Source organism: Aquila chrysaetos, chromosome 15 (genome assembly GCF_900496995.4).
Source record: "Aquila chrysaetos chrysaetos chromosome 15, bAquChr1.4, whole genome shotgun sequence".
Classification (NCBI taxonomy): domain Eukaryota; kingdom Metazoa; phylum Chordata; class Aves; order Accipitriformes; family Accipitridae; genus Aquila; species Aquila chrysaetos.
The window spans coordinates 16,091,935-16,117,794 of NC_044018.1; the positions used below are offsets into that span (position 1 = coordinate 16,091,935).

Below are 25,860 nucleotides of genomic sequence, written 5' to 3' on the forward strand. Positions count from 1 at the left end.
AATATGAACAAGAGAGACTTATGTTGAAGTCACTGTAAAAATTACTGGAAGTGGTAGGAAGATCTTATGCAATTATCCTGCTACAGCATCTGCATTTTAATTTGACTTTCAGCAGCTAAAGATTTTTTTACTGTAACATTAGGGTCTTGGAAAATTAATAGATGAAGCTTGAGCAATTTTTCTTTAACTGCAGTCAAGAAGACTGAGGTCAATCTTGAAATAGACATAAGGATAGTATTCTTGATTACTCAGTTGTAAACCAGGGATGTCCATGCCAGGCTGCAAAAGGAAACAATATGACTTTAGTACCAGTAAACAAACTTGTACAGTTCTAAGCTACAGCAGATTGCTTTTGCTCTCCTATTCCACAGGTGGAATGGAGTTTTGTATCTGCTGTGCTTAAGATGGGGAATTTGCCACTGAGAATCTGGCGTTTGCTTGGTGTTTTCAGGCTACCTAATACAGTTAGCATTGAGAATTCATGCTTTGTTGCAACTTCATGAACATGTATTGTAGCATTTTTGTGTGCTTCAGCTCTAGAGCAACTAATTTCTTTCTCCTTTCTTCATGCACTGGGAATTTTGTGCTTGCTGGTTTAATGCCTGGTGGTTTATCCTAATTGGTTTATCCTAAATTGCTTGTACACTCAAGATATGGGGTGGGAGAAAGCAAGTACTGCTTCTTGCTGAAGGCCTAGATTGAGGTGTTTAGTCAATGACAGCCTTTTACAGGGGATCGAGGTGTCAGAGTCCTAGCATTTAGTTCTGAATTCATTTGTCTTGCTTCTGTTGATCTGAATGTTTATAGAAGAGTTGAAGCTTTTTAACTGGAGGAACTGCCGTAATTGAGCAGACCTATTTCAGTCTGGTAGCTGTAAACATCAGATGTTTTAACAGAAAACATAAAAAATCTCTACGCATCTCCATCATAATCTGAGCCTACCTGTTACCCTAATCCAGTCTGTAACCACCGGAGGGATTAGAGGTGCATCCAGGGCTCCTCGCATTGCAAGATGCGAGGAGTTGCATGCTCTAGCCCCTGGATGGTGAAAATGTTCATTTGTCTAAGCTGAGACAAGCTAGAGCACGTGCACTTGCAGTCCAAATACATACATCCATTATACTTGCTGCTGCAACTTCATCCAGGTGTTTGAAGACCACGTTTAGGACATCTCTGAGGCGTTTTACAGACTTCCTGTTCGGCTGCAGCAGCATTGCTTGGAAATTCACTGGGAGTCCATACCTTGAAACACATCAACATACACAATCATCTGCTGGGAAGCGGCACGCCTTTCTGCTCCTGCCCTTCTCTCTCTCTCCAGTCTCCTGGCATGCTAGCCAATGGTGCATTGCAGAAACAATGTCAGTGGTGGTGTGCTGCCTCCTTATCTGAAAGCATTTTGGTTTTGAAGCTGAAAGTCAACTAAACGGTGTCTTTGTTTTCCACTTCCCTGTAAGTGCCCCCAAAGAACTGTTCATCAACTTTGTACGTTATCTTTTTTGCGGTCATCTGTATTGTCTCCTGTTAGCTCCTGGAATGAGGTGTGTAAGGGATGTTCCCTCCCACACAGAAACTGCTCCAGGAAGACAGCTGTGGATTTTGACTTCTATAGGAATGTCTGCCAGCACTGCATGTTTACCCACTTACCTCAGGACAGATTCAACAAAAACTCTCAAGGCTTTCACATGAATCCAAGCCACAAATGCTTCGCTGAAGTTCACTTTCAGCCAGCGCAGTAACGGGCCCTGTGAGAACAGATACAACAGTATTGTGATCCCCTCGCTGTGTGAAGCAGCTCCATAGCTAACACCGCTGAATCCATCATGGGCTGCTGAGATAATTCTCGGGCAGCCTGTTAGTGGCTCCCAGTTTATCAGAAACTCAAGTGACTTTGGGCAAATTGTGTTATCTATCCTGTGCCTCAGTTTTCTGAGCTAAATGGAGCTCACAGGAGTCTGTTGGAACCATAAAACCATTTCTGAGTGAGAGGTGCTTAGGCACGCTGGTAGCAGAGGCTGTCATTATGTAGGCCATCAACTTCATGTGCTACTTACATATTGTTGTTTCTTATCGGAAGCTAATTTCATCAGCTCTTCCTTCTCACATTTCAGTTCCTTCTCATCAAAATAAAACTCTCGAACCATGAACCTACAATTGAATGACATTTGCTCTCACAAGCCATAGTCCAAGCAATACGCACACTCATTTCTTTTGTTTCTGGAGAAGCGGGTACGGGATGTTTCAAAGTTGCTAGCCATTTAACCAGTTCAGGTATGTGGAGGGTGGGAGTTGCAGTCACCCACAGAAAGCAAGCTTCCTGCTGTCAGCAGCATGAGAGCGGGAAGGACAATTCCAGGATCAGTAGTCTGGTGCTTAAAGAACAGGATCGCTGCTGTATCTACTGCCACAGCTCCTTCCACCCTGCCTTCTCAGTGGCTTTAGGACCAGCAGCAGCCCAAACAGTAAAGAAGTCCTGAAAACCAGTGATGGATTCAGCTGTACTGCACACAGAACAAGCCTCACCCTACACCTGCTTGCTAGCCTGTGCTGCCTAGCAATTGGTGCTTCTTACCTGTTCTCCCTGGCTTTAGCCTTGAAGTCATCCATCACTTTTCTAAATAGGGTCACAGTGAAGAGTCCTCCCTCTGCATCCTCAGCAATCATTCTGTGGGAGGGAAATCCACTGCTGTGATTTGACATGGCAAATCCCTCACGCCTTCTTTACCACCTTCTTTTGCAGTTCTTATTTTCATTTATGATACTAAACAACACCCTGCTTTTCAAGAACTGCTGTGACTGAAATAGGGAGCTAAGTCTTTACTAACACCGGCTATGCTATCTCCAGTGTAAAACTCTCATGAATGAAGTTCCTAAACCCATCGTAGTACACACGCATTCTGCCTGTCTGATGTTACTGTGTTTCCTGGTAACATTCCCCCACTTTCCATGCACTTCTGTTTTTTGAGACAGGCAGTAGGAAACAGCTTGCTTCTTTCTCTGTGCTTTTCATTTCTTCCATTTCAGATAATAGCAGTCACCTCTTGTGCCCTGGATTGGACCTCATGGTGTGCATGAACTGAGCAGTGGAATATATAATTCCTGGGAAGGATTTTTTAGTCCAGGTGACAGGATAAGTTAATATGGCATTTGCTAATGCAAATGACAGTACAGTGAATTATCCTATTCTACAGCAGGAAGCAATTAAAGATGCAAATATAGTGTTTGATCTTTGTCGAAAGTAGTTTCCATAAAGTTGTATGTGATTGCATGTGGCTGAATGTCCTGGGTTCAGCTGAGATAAAGTTAATTTTCACAGCAACCTGGGAGGGGATACCAGGAGACTGAATTATGTCTGGATTACTGTAACAAATTGTCTGTTTTACACAAAAAGCAAAGGCCCTGGTTGAAAGTAGAAAGAACTAGATTACTGGAAAAGGGAACAACAAGCTAATTGTAAAAAAAACAGTAATGATTTTTTTTTTCTTTCATCTGCACTTCCCTTCAAGAGAGTAATTTCTGATTTCAATTGAGAATGAGATTGGGCAAATCTATATGTTAACATGGAGCCCATGGGTTAGACAAGTGATTCCTTCCAGGATCCAGCAATTTGAGGGGCTGAAGTATGGCAGGGATGTCTGAAACAAACAGGGACCTTAATTTGGAATTTCACTTACTTGGTAGAGCGAGGCACTACCATATCGGAGAGGGATTCATAGGTCTTCTGCCACTGTATGTAGCTTGACCTTTGAGCAACACAAAAAAAGCATAGTAAATAAATACTACATACCAGAAAGCAAATGTGTTGATAAATAATTAAGCTAATGGCTTAGGGTAGAAGGGTTGGAGCTCATTGTGCTGGTTATGTGATTAAGATACATTAAGCCTCTCCTATCCTTTCCTCTCCTGGTCACCAGCTAGGGAGATGTTTCCGTCAACACTGCAATCCTCGCTTTGGGTCTTGGCATGAGGAAGGGCCCAGAGCAGGAAGCTGATGGTGGGAAGAATGTGGCTTTTGGCACATACTTCCAGGCTGCCACACAGCATCCCATGCTCCAGGACCCCTGCACAAGCTGCCCCTGATCCACAGTAGATGTGGTACATCTGCTATCCACAATCCCAGAGCTGATCTGGTGCTACAGTGCAAACATGGCAAGTGCCAGCGCTGGGAGAAAGGGGTCAAGGAGATGGTAAGAGTTTGCAAAGCGAGAAGTCTGTTTATAGGGGGAATCTGAAAGAATGTGCAGATAATAAACTCAACAAACTTACCTCAGACAGCTTTTTGTAACATGGTTTTCAGACAAAATAGTGATGGTACTGTATGTGTATGTTGGGACAGAGCTATACGGAGAGGAGAAGTTTTGTGGAGGCTTCTGGGAAGGATGTTGTGTAACTTCACAACTGATGGTGATGGTAGTCATCCTACTTGCAGGCATTTACAAACACACAGCCAGCAGAGGCCTTGTGAGTTTGACAGGTCTAATTCCTTTTATGAACTGGCTAAGCTCCAGTAAGAACCTGGTTTTCTCTTTTTTTTAACTCATACTATTCCTACCAGGAGGTTGTTTGAGAACGCACTCTGTAACCATTAAAAACCTGCATCCCAATTCTGTCCTGCTCCAAGTTCAGAGCAGTCTTTGTCTCTTTCTTTCGTGCCAGCACCACCCTTGGCAGAAACTGTTCTTTCCTCTTTGCTAACCGCTCCACCCGTGCCCCAGTCAGGGTGCTGATGGGCTGCCCCAACCTCACCCAGCATTGCCTGGATCCGGTGCTTAGACCTGAAACTCAGTGCCACATTGAGCGTGTGTGCACGCACTATTGCCTTACTTTGGCACCACAACGAGCAGCGTGATAAGATACTCGGAATTCAGAACAAAGTCTTCTTTATGCACAATGTCTGCTAGGGTCCGAGTCAGCAGATTTCCCCTACGGTGAAGAAGACAAAGGAAAAATAACATTAGCGGGAACCCAGCAGCAGCACACTGGAGGTATTGTGCTGTGGTTATAGTTGCTAATAGTATATACTGGGGTAGAAGGCGGCCAGGAAGGAGGTGGCTAAAGGACACGTCTACACTTCTAAAATGGCTATTTAGTTATTTTTACTGCAACTAAAAAGAATAAAAAAGCAACTACTACTAATGGCAGAATATCGGTGACTAGCACTAGGCTAGTTTATGCCCTTTATGTGAAATTACACCATTCTGCTGCTATTGTTTCTACATTAAGGGTGTAGATGCTTGGGAAGCGCACATCTGAAGTTACCATCCCACTCCTGGTCGTCGCTGCATCTTGCAGGAGGCACCTGCCTTCTCAGGCTGCCTGTTGAGCTGCCTGTGTGACCGTGCTTCAGTCAGAGTAAGCAACGTTAGTACAGACCGAAGCCGTCAAAGCAGCCCTGGCATACCTGGACTGCCATGGACAAGCACACAGAGATACCTCCAGCTGACGGACAGTGGGAGCAGCAGTCTGGTGTGCACGTGGGACCTGCCGGAGGTGGTCTCTTCACAGCCCAAGCCCACTCGATCACACTGAGTCCCACTACTGCTGCACACTCAGGAGGTGTAGGCGGCTGGGGCCGGCCGGGCACGGCTGGGCGGCACTAGGAGTGTGTGGGAAGAGAGCAGCTGCCCTCCCTGTCGCAGGGCAGGAGTGAAGAAGGACCTAAACCAGTAGGTTTTGGTTTGAGGTTCTCTGTCCCAGTCTAAACACTAATTAACTGGCCAGTAACATCTTATTAGATGTTTGTTCAAGCCAAGCTAGCTGGCACTGGTAGTCACCAGAGAAGCCAGCATTTAAAGGTGGATGGGACGGTGAGAGGACAATAGAGCTGGACCACAAGGTCTCCGTTCCTCTCCCTCATCACCTTGCTGGAGGCCTGGCACTGCTCATGTTCCCCACAGAGAGCTTCTTCCTCTCTCCAGGTGCTTAAAGCTGACGTGGAAGCTGGAGAGATGCTGCAAGAGTGGGCTGGGAATACAAATGGTGCCAAGAAAAGAGAAATGGGAGCTAACGTCCCCTTGTCCCTTCCGCCCATGATTATCCACATGCACGCAGCCTGAGACAAATGTGTCTAAGACTGTCTATGTCAAGCTGGAAGCACAGGCCAGTGGTGCTGGCTGGTGTGGTGAGGCATGGACACAGGAACTCAGCAGAGAGAGAGGGAGATGTAATGTGACCTGGCTCTGCTGACCCTCGTGGGCACTGCAGTCCCCATGTTGAGCAGGTCTCCGTAAGGAATAGCGGGTTTTTTGACAAACTCATTCTGAACCACCACCTGGAAGTATTTTTTCTGTGGTTTCTCCTTGGGTTCAGTGGAGTTGGTGCCAGGCCAAAATTCAAGCCACTCTGGACTTTGGTGTGAGCCCCTGTGACTATCTGCCTTGGGTAAAGGCTGGTTTCTAGGGAGGCTGCCAGCCTGTCTGGCTGCAGTGCCAGGAATCATAGAATCACAGAATGGTTTGGGTTGGAAGGGATGTTAAAGATCATGTAGTTCCAACCGCCCTGCCATGGGCAGGGACCCCTTCCACTAGACCAGGTTGCTCACAGCCCCATCCAACCTGGCCTTGGACACTGCCAGGGATGGGGCATCTACAACCTCTCTGGGCAACCTGTTCCAGTGCCTCACCACCCTCACAGTAAAGAACTTACATCTAATCTAAACCTACCCTCTTTCAGTTTAAAGCCATTACCCCTTGTCCTATCACTACATGCCCTTGTAAAAAGTCCCTCTGTCTTTCTTGTGGGCGCCCTTTAAGTACTGGAAGGCTGCAGTAAGGTCTCCCTGGAGCCTTCTCTTCTCCAGGCTGAACAACCCCAACTCTCTCAGCCTGTCCTCATAGGAGAGATGTTCTAGCCCTCTGATCATTTTTGTGGCCCTCCTCTGGACTCACTCCAACAGGTCCATGTCTTTTCTGTGCTGAGGACCCCAGAGCTGAACGCAGGACTGCAGGTGGGGTCTCATGAGAGCGGAGCAGAGGGGCAGAATCCCCTCCCTCGACCTGCTGGCCACGCTGCTTTTGATGCAGCCGAGGATATGGTTGGCTTTCTGGGCTGCAAGCGCACATTGCTGGCTCATATACAGTTTTTCATCCACTAATACCCCCAAGTCCTTCTCCACAGGGCTGCTCTCAATCCACTCATCACCCAGCCTGTATTTGTGGAAGGCGAGGACCTGTGTCCTGTGCAAGGGGCCTGAGTAGGAAAGAGTGGCACATATGAGCATGTGTTGGGCAAGGGCTTGCACAGCATCATCTAAGTTGCTTTAAATTTACTACTTACTGGCATTTAGTATTCTCCCTGGTGATACCCTGGAAAAAATCCAGGTATCAGCACTGACATAAGTAAAGAACACAAGCAGTTGAAGACAGGAGAGAGAACATTTGGGGAGCCCTGACAAGGCAATACCTGGACCAACAGAACAAGACAAAGAAAAGAAAAATATAAGTGGGATGCTGGTGAGGTGTGGCAACAAGCAAGACAGAGCTGTTTCCTATGGGAGCTCTGCAAATGCTGTTCAGAACATAGGAAACAGCTCTGTCCTGCAAAGGAATACACCAGCTGACCCAGCTCATCTAATTTCTGACTCCCTGAAATCTCATCAGAACAGTACAGCGCATTTGGTTTTGGCTCTTTCCAAGACTGTCTGCTCACGCTGCCAATAAAATCGTATTAGGAACTGCAGTCTCCCTGAGCTGATTTTGAGACATGCTGATCACTCCAGCTTTCGCTGGGTCTGTAGATGCTCAGCATGCCCCAAAGCCAGAAAAATTTGTTCCCACCAGAACACACGTGGTCCATTGGACAGCAACAGTGCGAGCACTGTCCTCAGTTCAGCCATGTAGCGTTCCAGATGCAAACAGGCATGTGCTATACTTACACAGTTTTTTTCTCCAGGCTTTGCAAATTTCCTTTAATGTTGTTGTATGCAGCTGATCGTGTCTTTAGGTCTGTTTCTATCTGAGTCACCTGCTATAACAAGGTAAAAAAAGTGAGTCAACTCAGTGCTTGAGGCATTGTCCTTGCCCCCCTCCCACTACCTCTGCACCTTAACACAGCTGTCAGCCCCTTGTAAAACCACCGGATTGTGGCCAAGAGGGAGCCGGCGTCGGAGCTCCCCTGGGGCAAAGGCAGAAGAGTAGGATTCAGTTAGCTGTTGCTCTGTGTGTTATAGCTGTACCTAAGGATCAAGTTCACGGTTTCATTTGTTATCTATATTGAACAACTCATCACGCCTTTCTGAATGGACTGACTGTGTAAATAATTCATCCAGACTGCAATGGGTTTGATTTAATGTCAGGCCAATAATTTCACAAAAGAACTCCAAAATGGAGAATAATATGGCAGTTTATAAAACCAATAAAATATTACAATGAAGGGGATTAAAGTGCAGAAAGCATGTCAATGTACCCTAGTAAATCTGATAAAGTGCCATATACTTACAGACTGGATAGGTTTAAATATATGTACCATTATTATTACAGTAGAAATTAAAGTAATATCAACTGCTTCAGTACAAAGTGTGTGCTTCTGAGCCTGTTCCTGCCCAAACCAAAGGCAAAGCTCTCACTGACTGCCATGAGAGGAGAGACCAAAAACTGCCAAAAGACATGCTTCCCCATGCTGACATCTTAAAATTTGGAGTACAATTTACCTTTGCTAATGCTTCTGATATATTCTTCAGCGGCTGCTTTATGGGATATTTGGCCATGTCCCACTCAAACCGTGTCAGGTAGCTAATTAGGTCAACTGAAAATGCAAAGACATGCATGAAAGCAGATAGCTTACCAGATGGCAGGTCAAAGTTTGGGTAGTAGTCCCCAGCTATAGCCTAGGCATAACTTTGGCTGACATTAGAGACAGGAGTGAACCAAAAGCCCACCTCTGAATCCTCATAGAAATTTGATCTAGATGAAATCCACACAGATCATATGCCCAATCTAATCATCTTCCTAAACATCCCCAAACATAGAAGCTGAAACAGAAATCTTTTCTGCATTACACCTAACAGCGTAGAACAAGCATTACTGTAAAATTAGCTGTATCAGCAGGACACAGCAACATGCAGCCATTCTTCACAGTAGAAACAGCTTCTCAATGTAATCTCAATCTTGATTATTGCAATACGCCTGGATTTAATCCCAGCAAGAGCTACCAGAAAAATACTTTGTGCCCAGGACCAGCAGTAATACTCAGGGTTGTTGAGAGTTTGATCAAAGGCATTAAGAGCGTAGCTGATGTCATTTCTCTGTGACTCAGTCAAGCGCTCACTAGAAATCAAACAAATTCAGGTGCAATGAGGAATTCCTCACTGACTGCATACAGAGCTCCCCATCTCGCACAAAGCTATATGGTATTTCTCTAAATGGATAAATCCAGTCACAACAACAGAAATTCACAGCAAGGCCCCGTGCATGCAGCCCCCCAAAGCAAGGCACACTCGGACCGCAGGGAGCCATGGCTTCTGCCCAGAATTGAGGGGAGATGACACATATGACACCCAGCTCCTAGAATAGGATCGTGCCGTTTCACTCTGAAGACCAAGGCTCCTTAACATTAAAAAACATTAAGGCTTGGTACATTATGGTACCAAATAGGGAATTCTTGTCTAGCAGCTCATGAAATCAGACAGCTCTCTGCCTGAGTCGAGAGCCCTTAGGATGCCAAACACACCCCTACATAGTGTTCTTGGGCAACTTCATGGGATGGGATAAAGTCATGCATCCTGCCACAACAAGCAGAGGGGCTGGGACTGTCTCCCTGCAGGTTAGGGAGGCTAGAGGAAGGCAGCAGGCAGGGTCTCAATGTCTAGACAAAAAGGCCAAAGGCACGGTCATCTGCAGGGTGCGCTTCCTTCCAGACCAGAAGGGTAAACATGGAGAATATCTGGGAAGTAAGTTGCTCTGGGGAGCTGAGGAGCAAAACAAGCTCAAGGTGCCAAGGAGGGGCATACCAGGGCCGTTCAGTGCTCTTTGCTGCCTTGTCCAGACAATTAATTCAGTCCCACAGTGAGGTTTGAACACAATTTCTTGTGGGCTGGACTTCCAGGCTGTGGGGAAAACTTTATGAACCAAGATGCATGAGAAGGAATGTGAAAAGTTGTATAATTGCCATACTACCAGGCTGAGGGTTCTACCCTGTCTCGTGTGATACCGAATACCCTTGGCAGGAGAGCACTATCCTTTCCATGGGCTTCTCTCACCCCACAACAGAGTCAGTTTACCCTATTAGATTTCCAAAGCGTGGAAAGTCTTATGTTAGGAGGAAGCAGGCTTCTTAGCAAGGGATAAACTGCCTGGGAGGCAGAGAGCACTGGCATGACGGTGTTCTCCCCCTCTTTCTAAAACCACAGCTGTGTAAACCTCCCCCCCATCCAATGGACAGGAGCCATGAGGCAAAGATCCAACCCTTCCTGCTAAGGTCTGACTGGGAATCAGCAAATTCCCCTGCACAGGGAGGGTACCGAACGGAGGCAAAACTGCAGAAGGCAGGGAGAGCTATCACACAGCTCCTGTGTGTGCAGTTCTCCGGCAGTGCTTGCTCATGGTCTCTGCGGGGGAAGGCAGGGAGGTCAAAAATATTTGAGCGACAAAATTCATTTTCAGCATGGGGTACGTGACACAAGGATTTCATCCCGCTGCCTCTCTTCCAAGCTTTCTTGCTTAGGCTTTGCTAAATTCAGTGGGACTGAAAGCTGCAAAGAGCATGGTATTACTGGGCTGTGTGGAGGAACAGTGTATTCACAGGCTCTTTAAAGACAGACACTGACCTGTTTATAGCTGAGGAGATATGAAAGTTCCCTGGAGACCTACACATGCTCCTTCTATCCTCACATTCCTTGAATCTCAGCAGAATTCAAATGTCAGGCAGTTAAGCACAGCATGTGTTCTCAGCCTGTTTTACAAGTTCACTCCTGAGCAGTGCTCTGGCACTGGTGCAGTTTAGTTAAGCAGCCTGATCTTGGGGATGGCACAAACTACTGTGAACACACTAGCAGAACTGAGCTTAAAATGCCAAGCAGTCCAAGCACCCTGATGCTCCTGGAATGGCACTCCTCATTTATGGAACCTGTAAAGTCAATTCTAAAAGACTTCACATAGCTGCCCATCCAGGAGATGCTTCCTACCTACCCCAACGTGCTCACAGCTGCCCAGGAACCCCACAGGCTGAGTATCTCGTAACTCTAATTTATTCACCTAGCTCTAAGAGGCAATATTAAATACTTCCCTTCAAAACGCTTAATTCTTCAAAATTGTTATGCTTCCCATTTTGCTTTGTTTTGAGCTCATTATAAAGAATTAAGTTATTCCACCACTTACCAAATTTTAAAATTCATTTGGGTTTAATGTTACTATAAATGGAAGAGAGTTTGGTCCAAATCTTTAAAGAAAAGGTTTACTTATATTTCACATTTCTTATTCTGTCATAAGCAAGAAAGCATTTCCTGCTGTTGTGATATACTAAAATTCCCTTTATTACACAAACACACATTTCCCTCTATAAGAGAGACATGTCCACATGGCTGCTTCCAAGTGGTGCCCGCTGGAAAGTAATGTGTGTGTTCACTTAACTAAAAGTGCTGTATCTTCTAGTACTTTGCATTTTTCTTCATGTAAATCTAACCATACAATTGTTAGACACACAGCTACCACCTTCATCAGTTCATGGACCAAACTGCTGTCAGGATTATATACAAATGAGCTAAAATCAGAATACTTGTATAGTGCAACTTAAAACAAAGTTTGAGTTGGGACAGACTAATAGTCAAACAGGACGATGCAGCAAGAAGTCATGTCTTATAATTTTGTTTCTGATTTCACAGCCTCAAGGAAGTCTTCAACATAAGGTCCTTTTGCTAACCAGAAAGGGGAGGAGGAAGAATCAGTACAGCAAAGTTGCTGCTGCTTATGAAGAATGACACTGGAATATATTACGGGAATTCTCATATACTAAAGCTGACTCAATTTTTTAAGATGCAGTCAATAAACTTGGAAAAGTTAATGTCTTAGTTTAATATGATTTGTTTGGGTGACCAAATCCAGACAGAGGACAGAACTTAGTAACACATATAAGTAATTTCCACATCCTTCTATTACAATACATGCAGAGCTGATAGGAAAGGAAAATGGTGTAAAAAGAGGAAACAAAGGAAATAAGTGAAACCTGTTGTTTCTCAAGTCATAGGGATATCGTGATCAAGCTACGAGGTTGTTACTTGAGAAATCCATCGTAACCTGATCACTGTATCTCTACAACCAGACTTGTCTCTAGCACTAATACACACAAAAGCATGCTTGTAACACCACAATCATCAATCCTCAACATACTTTTGAGACATTTCATTTTATCCTTTAGCCCTGAAATACAGTAAGTGGGATTATTGTACTTGTCAAGCAGTTGCACTCATCAAATGTCAGTCATATGTCATGCAAGGAAGACATTTCTAAAAGAACTTCCTCCCCATTCTTTACTCATGCATTTCTGAAGTACAACATTGCAGGCAGTCAAAGGTTAATGGAGTGTGCACTCTTAGTTCTTTTAAAAGTGTCATTCTACAAGCCTGTAATTAGCATGTGTAATGCATCCAGTTTTGTTGTACTTTTCCAGGAGAGCTGGGGAGGAATTTGCTCTGAAACACACCCAGGGTCTAATGACCTAGGAGCCATCAGTTTCTAAAGGTTAATTTTGTCCTTGACACAGGCTCCCTTTAGGGCCTTGACTACCATGGTAGATAATAAAGGGGGAAAATTAGTTCATGGAGGTTATAAAAACACCACATTGACTACTTAGAGATGGTGTAGGGGAGCATACAGTAAGGTGGCATGTCCGAAGTGCGCCTGTTGTCACTGCCTGCTCTTCTTTGCTACCCAACTGCTGCCAGCCAGGGCAGGACACCACCGGAGGGCATTTCTTCCTAACTGGAGCAGCACAAGCACGTCCTGCCAGCCCCTGGAACAACCTTGTGAGTGCAGCCCCGGCTTCATGTTTTGGAGCTGTTGCCTCACATGTCCACCCGTGATGTCAGAAATCCACAGTTAACAATGTGATCTGCCCCACCACTGTAGGAGGGAAGGCAAATCACTAACAGATCACTGACAGATGTCATGCAGCCATACAGAATGAGATTTAGCTGCCTGTAAGAGATCCAGCCCATACTGGGCACAGGGCTAGGTCATTTTAGGAGTGAAGGAGGATGTCTCCTGCTTTCCTCTTCACTCCTCAGCTCTGGTATTAGAAACTAGTTCAGTACCAGATGCTGAACACTGTCCTGGAAGCAAAGCTGGCGCTGGATAAAGCTTCTGCTAACTTTGAGAAAAATGGGAACAGGCTAGACGTGTTCTCAAAAAATGTTGCTGATGGTTGTCCTTTCTAGTATGTGAGTGTTTCAATTCCACATGTTCATATTCTGAAGCAAACAAAGGCAGCAGCAATGCATTAAAAAAAACCACATTCACAGAACCTACCTCCATTGGCCAGAAGATTTTCCTGGACTTTATCTTTTGAGTCCTCCATAACTTCTCCTATGTACTGGGCTATTTTCTTTATTACGCTTAGGTGTAACAAGAGAAGCTTTGTTAGTGAAGAAACAAAATGCATATAAAACAGTTGCCACAATGATCTGATAAACATGGAGATGCCCAAACAAAACACTTCTGAAGCGGGGCAGGTTAATTTGCAATTCAAATGATGATGAACAATCTATGGCATATTGCAGAACTAAATGCCTTATTTCTGAATACACTGATCTCCGCAAACACATAGGTAATATCATCTCCCCAGTGCTTTAGACTTCCAGAAGATCAAGATTCAGTCTTCTGTACACTCAGGATACTCATAGCAGAAACCCATGGCAAGGAGAAGGCAAGAAACCCATGTTTAAAACTCCAAAGGTGATGGAGGAAAAAGAAACTACATACAGACAACATTGGCTGAAAATCTGTTTCATGGGATGCTAAATAAACCCTTAGGGCTTGCTGAGATAAGGTTCTTACAAAGTACTCAGGGGAAAATGACAATGTTCTCGTTTGACAGGAAGAATTTCCTTCTTATTCCTCTTTAGGGAACTCCTCTCTTCAGCATGCTGGACAAGACACTCCTTTAAGATGTGGAAGAACTAGATTCAAATCCTCCCTCTGCCTGATTCAGAGCAGTGATTTGAACAGAGCCCTTCCTGGAGAACATTGTCTCCGTGTAGTTATTTATTCTTTGCTTATTTTAAAAAATGGATTCATCGAGTCTCTCCAGCAGTAGATTCCCCTGGCTCTAGTCAAAGTACCTACCTCATACAGGTCAAGAGCCTTTCTGGTTGTTCTAGTATCCTTCTGTACTCAGAAATATTCACAGAATTTGGCCTTTAGTTCCCTAACTGCTCCAGGCTCACTACACATTGTTAAAAAAAAAAAAAAAAAGCAACTGCTAAAAAGTAACTGCCTGATCATGAAATTGGCAGCGACATGAAGAAGACATAATCCTTGGTGTGGTGACAGGGAGTGGAGCATAATGGCAGGCTTCTTCTCCCTGTCCTTCCTTACAGAGGGGAGACTACTACAGCTGCAGATTTGCTGAAGACTGAAAGGGCACCTACAGTGTTTGGACAATGTTTCTTGTGACATCCTGTGCCTTTCAAGAGCTCAGGAAAGGGACATCAGGCCAGGTACAGATACCATGAAAGCATTAGAGAAAAGGATTTTTCTTTGATGTGCTGCAAAGCAGTTATACAGGCCATTTAAAAGCAATAATTCATAGAGGTAAAGATTCCCTCTATCTCCACTCCTGTGAAGAAACTTACAGTCTTTGGAAAGGTTTTCCTGTCCTGTGATAGGGAGGAAAAATCTGAGATTACTGATGCTGCCAAGAATGCAGTAGTCAGAATTCCTGCTGTTTGGGGTCATTTAGCCTAGGCAAGAGAAGACCGTATTGTGGCCTTTCAGTATATAAAGGGGCCTTATAAGAAAGATGGAGAGAGACATTTTACCAGCACTTGTAGTGACAGGACAAAAGGCAACAGTTTTAAACTGAAAGAGTGTAGATTTAGATTGGACATGAAGAAGAAATTCTTTATGATGAGGGTGGTGAGGCACTGGAACAGGTTGCCCAGAGAGGTTGTGGATGCCCCATCCCTAGCAGTGTCCAAGGCCAGGCTGGATGGGGCTTTGAGCAATCTGGTCTAGAGGAAGGTGTCCCTGCCCATGGCAGGGGGGTTGGACTAGATGATCTTTAAAGGTCCCTTCCAACCCAAACCTTTCTTCTCATGACCCTGGACAGGCGCAGTTCAGAGTGCCTGTAGAGGAATCTACACCATTGTACTCTAGTTCACATCCCTTTCTCAGGACTGCCACAGTTTTTCACCATCTGGCTGCAGCCACTTAGGGACCCGGTGCCAGCTGAGTGTTGGTGGAGTACAGCGTGTGTTGCCCACACTCGGGCTGCGGGGGGGGTGCAGGGATCCACACAACAGTTCCCCATCAGCTGCAACCTTGCCAAGCACTTCGGCAATTTTCAGCTTGTAGATGCAGCTGGTTTTTGGCTCGTTCACAATGCTCAGGGAGCCCAAAGGAACTTGGAACAAGGCAGGACTTCAGCCCAGTTGGTAAGAACAGTATAGTAGGAGGCTAAAGACATTACAGAGAAAGCAGCCAACAGGAAGGTGTATAAACCAGTAGCTTTTCCAAGGAGCCTGAGCTGCTTTCATTAGCATTGAGTGCAGCTGGTGGCTAACCTGATAGCTGGGAGACAGTTACCTCTGGTCTCTCTCCGTAGGTATGGATGGTGAGACCGGTATGTAGTCTCATGTACCCAACAGTCCTAGCTGCCCAGGTGAGGCTTGGTTCCCTTCCAGCCCACACGCCCCAAGGTCCCTGCAGCAAGACACAGCCAGAATGTGTGTATACACTGGGCCAGAGAAATGTTCTCCAGTTCTGGCTTAGTCTCTGTGCCTTGCCTTGCATCCTGCGAAATGCAAGTGGGATTCACTCATCCAATACATTCCCCATGCAAAGACAGAACACGCACCTTGTGTACCACTGATGTCTGAGGCAAGCGAGAGGAATCAGACCCCCAGAGGAGCCCCATTGACTATAGTGACATCCAACAGAAAGCAGCTTTCACATCCAACCCTTAAACCTCTGCCTTTAGGTGAGATTAAACCCACCTTAAGCAAATATCATGCTCAAATGATGCGTTATAAAAGGAGAGGGTTTCAGCTAAACTGCCTCGAGAAGTAGTAATAAAAATCTGTAAAGAGAGTAACTCCATTTAGCCTATTATTATGGCTTGGAAGACTCTTGCATTTTATTTCTGAAATTGCTGCAATGCCATTCCTTTAAAAAAAAAAAAAAAAAGTCTAACTCTCTTTAAATGATACTGTGTATTAAAGGGTGCTACCAGCTAGGCCTCCAAAATACTGCAGGGAGCAGAAGCCCTGCAATCTGAGGCCACTGCAGAATGCTGCGCCGACCAAGGACCGGGGAGAACCCCCAGGTAAGAGTGACCGAGGTGACTGTCGGCTTGAGAGAGCTCCGTGCTACCTCACAGTGACATGGAAAAACACTCTGCCTCCCTGCGTAAATAAATAATAAAAGTATGTGGAAACAATAGATCCTGCAAACTCTTGCCCCTTCTCTGCTGTCCCGGCCGGAGGCAGTGCTGACAGGTTTGCACTGCCTGGCCTTACTGGCAGCTGTGTTTATCTAGCAACAGTCCAGCAGGTAGCTGTTTCAGAGGAGCAGGAATCTAAATGCTCAGGTCATTTGTACAGGCTTGTAACCCTCTGGATGCCATTTAGCGAGTGCTTGGCGTTTTAACCCTTGAATCACAATTTAGACTCAAAACCCTGGGCATTTATTTAACACAAAATGCTTTTGTATGTCCGCGTGGGGCTTGATCTGCTAATACATGTGTTGATTATTCTCTGTTATTACTCTATTCTAATGCATTTTTCTTATTTTTAAATCTTGTTGATCCTTCTTGCTCAATAGGCAAATGAGACAAATAGGAAGAGTCCTTACCTCAGTAGGTCACGGCGGAAGGGCCTCACAGACCCCTTTGCTCAGTGCCTATAGCGTGTTATACGGTAAGAGTCATTACTGGCATTAAATGGACTGTTGGTGGAGTAAAGTGGCATTCAGCTTGAACAAGGATCTGTACCACGTTGTTGGGTTAAGACAAATGTAACAGAAGGAGCCAGTGAGCCTAGGGAGCTCATACTGACATTTCACTTAAAACTACCCTCCGTGATCTTACATGGAACCTACGGGCAGCTTTTCAGAAGTCCTAATTCTTCACAAAGCTGGGAATTAGTTCAGCCCTTCTGAAAATCAGTTCTGCATGATTTTTGGCAGCCCTCAAACCCAGATCACACAGTTGCTTGCCTGTCTGCTGCCCTGACTAGAGACACCTTCCTTGAGAACAGATAGCAGGTATTGGCACTGTCTCTCCCCAAATTTGCCCCCGTTCCTACTTCATGAAGAATCTCTGCAGTAGGAACCAGAGGCCTGAACGTGTTTACAAAGAATTTGGGGCAGTTGTTTTTTGGCAGGGTCACAATGGAGAAGGTTTTCTTGATGAATTAAGTTGCTCTGTCCTTCTAAAAATCCTGAAAAAAGGGATATGGTTTAGTTTTAGGCAGTCCCGTGAGAAGCAGAGTTGGACTCAATGATCCTTACGGGTCCTTTCCAACTCAAGATACTCAATGATTCTAAAAAGATCAACGTTGTGTGCAACCCAGAGTGATCAAATGTAATCATCCTAATACAGCCTTGCTGTCACACCAGTGAAGTGTCAAAAAAAAAAAAAAAAAAACCTATGGACAAATGTATTCTAGAAGACTTACTTTTACCCAAACTGCCTAGCATAGATGTAACAGTTTACATCAGTGTTTCTGTATGTGTTTGCCAGACAAAATCTATGGAAGTATCAAGCATATTTAGACAAGCAAATCCTTATCAGTCCCAGCTGGGGGGAAAAAAGGCAAAAAGCCCCAGAGCTAACACATGTCTCTGTGACCAAGACCACAACTATACGTGAGGTATGTTTCAAAAGCAAAAAAGAAACCCCCCCAAAACCCAGCAGCTTATACTTTCATTGCCTCAACAACAAAGTCTACTTTGTGCCATGAAGTATCTTACAACCTGGCATTTTCTCAGCTTGCTGTACTATATTATTCTTTGTACACCCAGGTCAGTTTGGCCCAAAAGGAACACCGGGCAATGATCATCAAGGAGATCATGTGAGCCTTTGCATAAGTAGGTTTGATACAATGTGAGTCAATATTTTGATTTTCAAGGAGTTTAAAAGCCTGAGAGGGAGAGCTCTGGATTTCATTCAGAAGAACTTATTCCTTAGAACTCCTATATCTGGTTAAAAAGGGGCAGAAGGCTCAATAGAAATATTCTGGGAAAATAAGACTAGGGAGGGCTTCATATTCTTTAAATGCTGTTTTATTAATTTAAGTTTCTGGATGGGGTGGGAGGATATTCTTTTAAAAAAAAAAAAGAAAAAAAAAAAAGAAACTTTTTAAGCAGTTTCATTTCAAGAAACAGCTTCCCTAGCACTCCCACTCAAATGGATTGCTGTGCACACAAAACTATCGTGGACTTAATTCAGCTAAATTTTAAGGAATGAGCCTTTCTTTGTGATGACTCCATGACGATCAACACAAGGGTTAAACAAAGCCTATCCACTTCAGTCCAGTTGTAGTCTGGGCTGAACTGAGTCAGACGGAGGTGAACACAAGGACATACCGTTCCACAAAAACAATGTCTGTTTCTCATTTGTAGGTAGTAAATAAGATCTATTTTACCTTTCAGCAAAGCTATCAAGTTTTCCCAACTCATCTGACAGACCAACAAGAGCATCCAGTGTCCCCACCTGTGCAAAAGATGAGAAGTAGGTGAAAGATGCACAAGTCTGTCTAAGGCTTCTGTTGGCAGAGTCTTAGGGACACTGACTTGTGTTTAGCACTTGTGAATTCAACTGTTTGGCAGAACTTTATATACTTGGTGGAAAATAGTAGCAATTCCTTTACCCAAGACCTAGGGCATAAAAAGCCTTTTCCAATAAAGGAAAAAAGTATGTGTAGTCTCAAGACTACACGTCAGTGTCTTCCTTCCCGTTTTCATTCCCGTATCATCAAGTTGCACAGACTAGTCTTTAACCTGATAAAATAGTGACTAGAAATGCACACAATATACATACAAACAAATCAGATGTACTGAGAGAACCAAGGGAAGCAGCACTTATTCAAAAGGGGGTCTCTGCATTCTTTGCTATTACCAAACACTAAGCTTCTCACAAAGCCATTTCCTCCAAGACCAACATCTGCTTTTTCTATGACTCTGTCACAGTCATAATCCCATGTTTATGGCATTGCAATATATTGCCAAACCTTTTCTTGTAATGTTGCCAGCTTAACATTATGAAGGGTCAAGCTGAAGGAGAAAAACAAATTTTACTTAGAACAATTAGCAGAATACTAATAGGCTGGTTGCATTTTTGAATATTACAAATGCTTTATTTCCTTTAACATTTAGCAGACTCGCACCAACACTGGCTGGGTAAGGCCCATAGGTGGTAGAAATCACATCAATCTCAGGTGAACATGCAAAAAGCAACATTGCCAGTCTGAAACATATGATGACAATTCAGTAGGTTATTACTTGGGAACAGGCCACATTCCCCTTTTACTTGCACCCTTATGTAATTGGAACAGCTCAAGTTATAACTGTTAACAATCTTTTTGGATTAAAGCCAGACCCTGGATGCACTAAGTGTAGCACTTCGTTAAGTGATGGGTGATGGCAACTCCCCAACGAACCAAGTTCTACATCTGTGGTAGCTCCATTGACTAATGCAGCATATTTGGATTTTTAATAGCCACAAGTGAAATAAAAATAAGGTGCAGATCTTATAAAATAAGGATTAAATAATGCAAAGATATTAAAAAAATCATGGATTCATACTCTTCCTATTTATATGATGATATGAAGCTGGGTAATGTAGCTGAATATACACACACATCCATTTCCCAAGGAGTGATGTGGATTATAGCACCGTTTTCTCTGTCAGCAGTCTTACTGCCATGGTTCTAGATACTTAGCTACTCTCTTTGCATTAGCGATCCAAGATGTACAATGCTGTATGACTTTCATGACTGGGCCTAAATGGTACATTGAAGGCAATAGATTAGTTATTTAACTCATCTCACTCATGTTCACTCCTTATACACATATCCTTCCACTGTGAAGGTCAGCTTCAAGCACAATGACTCCTTTTCTCTCTGATCAATTTTCAGTTGACTGAACACAACTCATCCCCCAGCTGCAATGTTCTTCTACTCCCTGCATATTACCCCCAAAATAAATCCCACATTTATCCCAAAAGTCATTAGCCCCTGATACTTTTGTATCGCCCATGCACAAACCCCTTCCTCATTTACCTTTAAGTCTGGAATATGGAATTTGCTGTTGCTCGACAGGTTGGATTTAGACGTCACTGTGTTCATTCTCTCCCATGCCTGTAGATTTGCTTTATCTCCCGGGGCAGAAATTAGCCAGAACTCCGACATGATCTAATCTTTCCCTTCGCTCCTGGACACTGTAGAAACACAAGGCAGGTAAATGACTAAAAGAGCACCACACAAAATGTGTTCTTCCTTAAGAGCAGAAAGAGTTAGAACGGATGACTGATTTTTTTTCAGAAACACCAGGAGAGTGAGTCAGTCCTGCGTCTCAGGCTGAAATGGAACATGACCTTCTCCAGAATGTCACGGAAAGAGTGTGGCTGTTCGTCCTTTCTCAGGGTTGTTCCATCCAGTTTCTGAATGAAGAAACGAAGCTTCCTCCTCCCCTTTTCCCTCCCAGCCTCTTCCATTCGCCTTGCACTGTAAGTCCAGTTCCATTGCGGAGTTTGGGGACTTCACTAAACCATCCAAGCGTAATTAAGGATTTCTGTTTGATAAATATCGTCACTCAGATTTTTGGGCACTTGTAGGCAAAAGTGAAAGCAAGATGTAAAAAGCCCTCTGCTGAACACGCAGGCTGCAAAAGATGCCACTGGCACGATGGAACATTGCTTTCCCCCGTGTTTTTCTTCCCAGGTTGGATAGGAAGGAGCCGGAGGAAGGCAAGTCGCGGTGCAGAGAGACGGTGATCAGCAGAACAACATAGACACGCCAGTCGCGATAATCCACGCGGGACAACCACACCGGCGTTAGCCAGACGGAGCGGGGCAGGACCGCGAGAAGCAGAAACCGCCCAGCAATCTCCCGAGGCTCTCCCCGGAGCCTCCCCCGCCCGGCACGCCTTTGCTCTCAGGTGCGTGGGTCGGGGAAGATTTGGCGCTTGCCCTTCACGCACCCCGCGGTGCCTGGCCGCTGCCCGGGGCCGGCAGGGCCCCCCCAAGCCCCGAGCACCGCCGCGGGGGGCGGTGGTGCGGGCGCTGCCCCGCTCCTCGGTACGCGCCGGGCTGCGCAGCCCGAGCCCTGCCAGCGGGTGGAGGCGGATGCTGCCGGTGGCGGGGGGGGGATGCTGCCAGTGGGGGGGATGCTGCCGGTGGCGGGGGGGATGCTGCCGGTGGGGGGGGGATGCTGTCGGTGGGGGGGGATGCTGCCGGTGGGGCGGGATGCTGCCGGTGGCGGGGGGGGGGGGGCCGCCCGCAGCCTGTCCGCGCCCGTACCTGCGCCAGCCGCCTCGGTGAGGAGGCGGGCGGGAGGGCAGCTGCTGGATCCGCGCCGGAGAGACGGGGGTGGGCGCCGGGGCCGGGGGGTGGGATTCTGCGCTTGGCGAGACAAGCCTGTAAAAGGCCGGTAACAGCTCTGAGCGGTGCAGCTTTTCATCGTTCTGCTCTCTTTGAAACTCGCGCGGATAATGCAGAGGCCATTCGTTTTTATCAAACGCTGACTGCCTTCAGCGAGTCTGAAGGGTTGGGAATAATTAAAGAAACTTTTAGGAAAGTCTTGCTTCTGGGACTTCCCTGCGTGCTTTATTTAACAAATCTTCACGCGGTGCAGCAGTCGGCAAGGTAGCGATGCTTCTTCCCCTGGTGATGCTTCTTCCTTGGCAGAATGATAGCTGTGGCTTTCAGTCCTTACTGAGCCTCACGTTTGCCTTAAGCTTGGTTAAGATAGTGGGAGTGTTTCGCAGGTCAAAACGTTCTCCGGAGCCTTCTAAACCGAACATGCTCTGAAGGAAACAAGCGCCTAAACAACTTCAAGTACCTGCCTTTGAGGGGCATCTCTGCAAGCAGGAATTCAACCCCCTCATAGAGTACATGGTGCATCCAGTTCTCATTTTCCAGTTGAGTGGTCTAATCACTCTGCTGCCATACAGCACTTAGGCAATCTCTCCTATTACTGGTGTTTTATTTTCCTCCAAAGTGCATTTTTTGCTCATGTTTCTGTGTATCAAGTGTAAATGAAGCCCCACAAGAAACTAAACAGCAGGATGCTCTTGGTTTTCCACATGATCTGTCCTAAACTGCGAGGGTTTGAGATGCTGGGGCCAGGCAGGTCTGCTCATGCACAGAAGCAGAGCTCTTGACACTTCCAAGAACCTCAAATGAAGACCCCTAATGGGTTTAAGTATCTCCAGCACTAGGTAGAAGCAGCTGATGGAAGACATCCTGAATCATAGCCTTGGACTTGGACTGTTCCATCTAAATCATGCTTTAGGTAGCTAACATGCAGCTCAAGGTCTTAGACTCTAAATTTATAGGCTCTTTAGATTAGCCAAGGATTCATCTTCCTTTGCTTCACTTGAACATTTTTAGTGATATATAAAAAAGCAATACATGTGTGGAGGAAGAGAGACTCAACTGAAAGCTCTCCAGAAAAAGACACTGAGAAGATTTGTAGCTGAAATAACCACTCTATGGGGGGTTTTTTTGCTCGTTTCTTTTTGATTTATTCTTTTTCCTTTCTAGGCTAATTAAACATTCAGTGCTCATAACTGCGATTATTCTAGTTCTTTTCAATCATGGTGTCCTCTAGGGCACGACAAAGGACTTTCCAGAAGTTATGCAAAAAACCTAACATACTGATGTGTGTGATGGCATTCAAAAAGATAGTGATTATTGGCTAATCTTCCATTTTTTTGTTTCTTTAGACTATGTGTTTTAATAGTGAAAACAATCAGCTGATGTTTGAGTATGTACATCATGTATTTCTACCCACAGGCCAGTGGTCTGAAAGCTATAGTAAACCTCACCTAGATAAGGCAGTTCTTTCCCATCTCAAACCAAGTACAGTTTTCACTGGACCCTTGCTGCAGTCTCAAGCCATGGAAATGCTTTGCATGATTGATTTTAGAAATGTTATATTCTCACAGGCTTCTTAAATTTAGAATTGTGTCAGTTGACACTAGTGTTAACAGACAAGAAATGTTACTTGCTGCAGTGGTGCTAGCTGTTGGGGATGCTTCTGTATGCATGGATATTATATTGAATAAGGTAAAATCCAAGCTGAAGGGTTGTCAGATTATTTCTAGATTCTACAATATATGCTATTTCCTTCCTAACTGTTTTTATTGAAGCAATGTCATTTTTCTTATTTTTTTCATATAGAATCATTTGCTTTGGTTACTATTATTAAAGTGGAAAGTATTTTGCTACTTAATTTATTGTTTTAATAGAAAAATATCAAGGAAACATGATGTTAATGCCTAAGCGATGTCCTATTGAATGTTTTCTATTGTCACATTTTCTGGTTTTACTGTGACTTTTTAACCTTTTTTCCCCCACTATACGTTTTTTTAGGCTGGAAGAAGCAGCAATGAAGGTGGAGGAAGGAAGGAGCATGCAGCACCACATGCCATGGTATATGGAGAGTCTGCTGCACACTCTGGTGGTAACACAGCTATGACAGGTCTTGTCTCCCCTGCCATTTCCCTGGCTGGTCCTGCGTGTGGTGGCATGTGATCTCAAAGCTCTCTAATTCCCTCATGATCATGACGTGTCTTTCTGCTCCCTTTGATCCATCAATGTAATGACCCTTTCCATGATTTTGCCTCTCTCTCTATGAGTACTTCTTCAGATGTCACACTAAGGAGCAAAACTCTGCCTCCAAACAGTCATTAAGAGTACTGAAATATCCTACCTGAAGTATCTCCCAAGGCAAATTTCTCTAACAGATAACCAAAATTAATTACCTAGACATTTATGACATTGATACTAATGGGAAAGCTTATGTTTTAAGCTTGCAAAGCAGGAACCACAGAGCTGTAGTTCTCTATAAAACAATTTATACATCTATTACAGGGATTACCTGTTTAGTCTTCTAGTAATGTGGTGGTGGGCGGTTCCCTCTGCTTAGAAAGGATCTTTTAAATCCTATTTCCTAGTCCTGTGTGTTTTATTATTACTGTAGCAATGTATTAAAAATTATTGTCTAAAATATTTTGATGAAGGAACTCGTAAATAACTTGATAATGGATAATAAAATATTATTTAAATGAAAACATTTTTCTGTGTTCTTTTAGAGATTAGTGTGCAAACTACTTCTTTATCATAATTCCTTAGCTGTGTATCTATTTCTGAATTATGTTAAAGAATACTGGTTATTCACTCTCTCTGTACTGTGAAATGCAGCAGAACCTTCCTGATGAATTGCTTTTATACACTGAATGTGAAATGCTGTTTCAATGTGAATGTACCTGACAACTCATACCTAACATAATGAAATGTATGTCCGTACTGAAGGGGCACTGTCTCGTTGTCATTAAAATCAGTAAAGGTAACATTCGGTTTGCTTATCACCATATTGTTTCACTGCGCCACCATGTCTGTCACCAGGTAACGCACACAGCAAATTCTGACACTACAAAAAGAAAAAGCAAGCAAAATGATTTGCTCTTAGTTGAAAGCATCCTATATCACACCTATTTGCAGTCAGTACACCTACCTGCTCATCTATATTCATCTGAATGGAAAATCTAAGAGTATATCATTACTACACACAACGAAGATTCATTATATACAAGAAGCAAAATGCTTTGTCAAAGCTTCTCCTGCATCATTCAGATCCTGACTTTTTTAACTAAGTGTAACAGGCAGATTTGGCTACTTTTAAGTTATCTGGATTGAAATGTTAATAGTCCACATTCTAGTTGATCTTTTCCCCTTTGATTTTCTAAGAAGTCTTAAATGTATGACTGGCCAGGCTCAGATTTATGAACTTTGTCTGAAAACCAAATTTGACTGAAAAGAATGAAAAATTAATTTCAAGCAACTTGAAATAAAACACTGTTTCCTGCTGTGCAGGCAGAACCTCTGGGTTCTACTGCACTGTGCATTCTTCGTTTGCACTGTGGTTAGTTAAATGCTTCTAGACAATGGACAAGAGGGTCAGGAATCCTTGGGCAGTCTCACCTAAAGAAAGTCACATAATTCTCCAGTCTGTAAGAATCTCCAGTGTTTTACACCTCTAGGAATTCTTTGTAGGTTCAGTCCTCCTGACCCTGCCTAATGCCTTTTGAGGTGTCACGGAATATCCTGTTGGGCTTCAGCTGCGCTTCCAGAGAGGACACTGGTCTTCTGTGTATCTTGCATCACACCAACTAACCCCCTGTGGAAGTCTGGGATTCCTTAGGGCATCCCAGATAGCAGAAGACCTCTATGTGTGGGCAAGTGAATTCAACTTTAAATGTCTATTAATAGCTAGTGGTGGTCTAAGTAATCAGACAGTGGAACCTAGAAATGGTTGAGCTCACCCCAAAGAAGTCACCTAGTGGCTACCGTGCTATATTGCTCCTCAGGCTGCATTAACTGCACTTGCCAGGGATGAGATCCAGCTGCCGGAGCTTCTAGTGCCACTTGAGATGTCCTTGCACACCCAGCCTGGCCTCCAGCTAGTGCCACAGAAGGGCATGGGTTTTC

The 25,860-nt window shown here is 44.5% G+C and overlaps 1 protein-coding gene and 1 long non-coding RNA gene across 3 annotated transcripts; one reads left to right on the top strand and one right to left on the bottom strand.

Annotated features, from left to right (window-relative positions):
• Positions 1-78: 78 nt before the first annotated feature.
• On the bottom strand, positions 79-20,852 carry ATP6V1C2 (ATPase H+ transporting V1 subunit C2). 2 transcript variants are annotated; one of them, XM_030037285.2, is made up of 13 exons: positions 20,743-20,852; positions 20,429-20,586; positions 18,794-18,861; positions 13,458-13,543; positions 8,648-8,742; positions 7,874-7,965; positions 4,825-4,923; positions 3,675-3,743; positions 2,573-2,665; positions 2,055-2,148; positions 1,648-1,745; positions 1,113-1,242; positions 79-279 (listed from the first exon to the last, which is right to left on the bottom strand). In XM_030037285.2, exons 2-13 carry the CDS (start codon positions 20,555-20,557, stop codon positions 184-186), a joined length of 1,149 nt encoding a protein of 382 aa, XP_029893145.1. In that variant the 5' UTR covers positions 20,558-20,586; positions 20,743-20,852; the 3' UTR covers positions 79-183. The 2 variants fall into 2 exon arrangements, with proteins under 2 accessions (XP_029893145.1, XP_029893146.1); XM_030037286.2 differs by lacking the exon at positions 20,743-20,852 and having other exon boundaries at positions 20,429-20,736.
• On the top strand, positions 20,508-24,722 carry LOC115351023. Its single transcript, XR_003926674.1, has 3 exons — positions 20,508-20,605; positions 20,690-21,305; positions 23,743-24,722. It is a non-coding gene; the product is annotated as an uncharacterized LOC115351023 (long non-coding RNA).
• Positions 24,723-25,860: the final 1,138 nt, after the last annotated feature.